The 3,366-nt window shown below is 65.2% G+C and overlaps 1 protein-coding gene across 1 annotated transcript in view; it reads left to right on the forward strand.

The window, feature by feature from the left end:
• The window catches only part of NOTCH1 (notch 1), a 45,459-nt gene that overhangs the window by 23,544 nt on the left and 18,549 nt on the right, over positions 1-3,366 (forward strand). Inside the window, exons 8-12 of the mRNA XM_023536461.1 lie at positions 17-250; positions 326-436; positions 1,102-1,294; positions 2,642-2,787; positions 3,025-3,364. Of these exons, the coding sequence (XP_023392229.1) occupies positions 17-250; positions 326-436; positions 1,102-1,294; positions 2,642-2,787; positions 3,025-3,364 (1,024 nt within the window). The remainder of the gene's footprint in view (positions 1-16; positions 251-325; positions 437-1,101; positions 1,295-2,641; positions 2,788-3,024; positions 3,365-3,366) is intronic.

Here is a 3,366-nt window from a genome sequence, read left to right on the forward strand (position 1 = left end):
GGCCTCCGCCCCGCAGGCTACACGGGGCCCCACTGCGAGGTGGACATCAACGAGTGCGACCCCGACCCCTGCCACTATGGGTCCTGCAAGGACGGCGTCGCCACCTTCACCTGCCTGTGTCAGCCGGGCTATACCGGCCACCACTGCGAGACCAACATCAACGAGTGCCACAGCCAGCCCTGCCGCCACGGGGGCACCTGCCAGGACCGCGACAATGCCTACCAGTGCCTCTGCCTCAAGGGGACCACAGGTGCCTGGCCGGGCTTGGCGGGGGTGGGGCTGGGGGGGCTCAGGAGCTGACCACCATGCGTCCCCCACCCCCTAGGACCCAACTGTGAGATCAACCTGGACGACTGTGCCAGCAGCCCCTGTGACTCGGGCACGTGTCTGGATAAGATCGATGGCTTCGAGTGTGCGTGTGAGCCAGGCTACACAGGTGAGTGGCCCAGGGGTCAAGGACCCACAGCGCTGACCGTCTGAGCCCTCCTCATGGCCTGGCTACGGAGGCTGAGGCTGTGCTTGGAGATCAAGGTCAGCAGTGACCCCAGGGCCCTGGATGGGCCTGGTCCGGGCAAGCCTGAGGGCGGATGGCTCAGGCCGCTGGCCTTGGCCGATGGCAGCAGAGACCGTGGGGTGACGGGGGCTCCAGCCAGCACTGGGACAGGCATTCCTGAGCCTCGTGTCCCTGCTCAGAGCCGGCCCAGCAGGCTGAGCACAGCCAGGCTCTGGACTCACGGTCTGTCCCCGCTGCCACCGCGTGCCCTTGCTCCAGTCCTGGCCTCTCTGGGCCTCAGGCGTCCGGCGGTCGGGACAGTGCAGGCTCTGCCCCTGGGCTGCTGGCAGGGGACGAGTGAGTGTACGCAGCACAGCACGGGGCCAGGCTGGCTGCTGCTGCACGGGCGCACACGACACCCATGCAGGGTGCCTCCCGCCTGGTCACGCCGTGGACAGGCCTGGGCTGAGGGGTCGGTTATTGTTCCTGGTTTGACAGGGGACTGAGGCTCAGAGGGGCTGGGCCCTGCTCACAAAGCCCCTCCTTCCTGTCCTTTCCGGGGGGCCCTGGGAGCTGACTGTCACCCCCCCCGCCCCCACTGCCCACAGGAAGCATGTGCAACATCAACATCGATGAGTGTGCCGGGGACCCCTGCCACAATGGGGGCACCTGCCAGGACGGCATCAACGGCTTCAGCTGCCGCTGCCCAGAGGGCTACCACGACCCCACGTGCCTGTCTGAGGTGGACGAGTGTGACAGCAACCCCTGCATCCACGGGGTCTGCCGGGACGGCCTCAACGGGTACGGACGCAGGGCGGCGGGGCGCGGGGCGGGGGGGGCTGGGCTGGAGGTGGGGGACAGGGGCCTTGTCCGCCTCTCTATCTGTGGCCCGTGAGCTCTGCCCCCGGGGAGGCATCATGCACGGTGGCTGGCAGGGAGCGGGCCTGGGGGCTGGCTGCCTGCACAAAGCTCCAGACAGGCTAGCAATGGGCCCTGGCTGGGTGAGCAAGTGGCATGCCACCCCCTGAGGACAGTCTGCTGTTTGTGCCCCGATACGCCCCATCTAGGCATCTGCTCAGCCCTGGGCACTGGCTGCAGTGTTAGCTCAGGGCAGGTCCTGAGTGACCCCAGAAGCACGTTTGTGTAGCAGCAGCCAGAGTTTCTGTGGTGGTCGTGGTTTAATAAGTGAACGTTTCCATCTCCTGGCTCCCGAAGCAGCTTCCCAGGTGTACGATGGGGCAGAGCATCTCCTGTTACTCAGTAGTGTATCTGAGTTTATGTTAATGAGGTGGCTCAGGTAGCCTAAGACGGGGGGCTGGGTGCCAAGAACCCACCCTATAATCAGAGGGAGGAGGGTACAGGGGCTGGAGGTCGAGTTCACCAAATGCCAGAGACTTAACTGGTCAGGCCTGTGCAGCGAGGCCTCAGGTGCTGTGCCCCCGCCCTGGGTTGGGGACCATGGCAGTGCTGGGAGGGTGCAGAAGCCCCTCACCCTCTCCAACCCCGCGTCCTGCGCCTCTCTCCCAGCTGCTGTTCCGAGTTTAACCTTTCGTAATGAGGCTCTGGTCTAGTAAGCGAACTCTCTGTGGGAGCCATTCTCACAGATGACCAGACTCCAGGGGCGTTTGACACGGGGCAGTCTTGGGGAACCGAGCCCCTAACCAGCGGGCCCGCGCTGACTCCCAGGAGTGTCAGAGCTGAGCCGTGGTCTCCCAGCTGGAGGATTGGTCGCTGTGGGGCACACCCCTCCCCTGGTTGGTGTCAGAAGTTTTGGGGTGTGCAGAAGCGGAAGCTGACCTTTGGTTTCTGACACGTGTGTGTGCCCTGCACTGTCTGCCTGGATGGGCCATTGACGTGGGCAGGGACCCCACACCGTCGTTGTGCACAGGCGGCGAGCACTCCGTTCGAGGCTACACAGCCAGCCGTGGCGGCGAGCCTTCCAGTGGCTGTCCCGAGTCCAGTGTAGGCACGCCCTTGCCATTACGTCGGGCACGTGGGTGCTGTCACCCGCTTTAAAGGACTGAGGATCAGCGGACCGGTGCCTCCCTGCCATCAGACCGTAGAAAGAGTGGCAGAGCCAGGAGGGCCCAAGGTCCGGGCCCACGCGTCTCGGGCCACCCCCGAGCTGTGGTGTGGTCACCTCTGCAGGTACAAGTGTGACTGTGAGCCTGGGTGGAGCGGGGCCAGCTGCGACGTCAACAATAACGAGTGCGAGTCCAACCCCTGTGTCAACGGCGGCACCTGCAAGGACATGACCAGCGGCTACGTGTGCGCCTGCCGGGAAGGCTTCAGTGGTGAGTGGGCCGGAGGCTCCTGGTGCAGAGCCAGACCCAGGACCAGCCAGCGTGACCCAGGGGCCTCCCTCCCATGGCAGTGCCTGCTGCCAGTGGTGCAGACCAATGCGAGTTGGCTCCAGGCCCGTGGCTCGGAGCAGGGCCCTTCCTCCCCTCCGGGAGACGAGGAGGGGCCTCGGTGGGACCCGGCCACAGCACCGGACGATGGACACAACTGACTGCTGTTCCTCTCTCCAGGCCCCAACTGCCAAACCAACATCAACGAATGTGCATCCAACCCGTGTCTGAACCAGGGCACGTGTATCGATGACGTGGCCGGGTACAAGTGCAACTGCCTGCTGCCCTACACAGGTGACCGTGGGCGGGGCCTGCAGTGTGGGGGCAGGGCCAACTCAGGTCCTGGGCAGCCCGAGGGAGAGGCTGTTGACAGTCCACTGGGGGCTGAGGGGTACGCAGTGGCTTTCCTGGCGCGGGTCTGGTGCACGTTGCTCCACGGGCATTCCCAGAGGTTCTGCCCTACTTTGAGCCTTCGGTTGGGGGCACTGGGCCTCACCCTGCAGGCATCATTGCCAGATGAGC

This window comes from Pteropus vampyrus, unplaced genomic scaffold (genome assembly GCF_000151845.1).
Source record: "Pteropus vampyrus isolate Shadow unplaced genomic scaffold, Pvam_2.0 Scaffold157, whole genome shotgun sequence".
NCBI lineage: Eukaryota > Metazoa > Chordata > Mammalia > Chiroptera > Pteropodidae > Pteropus > Pteropus vampyrus.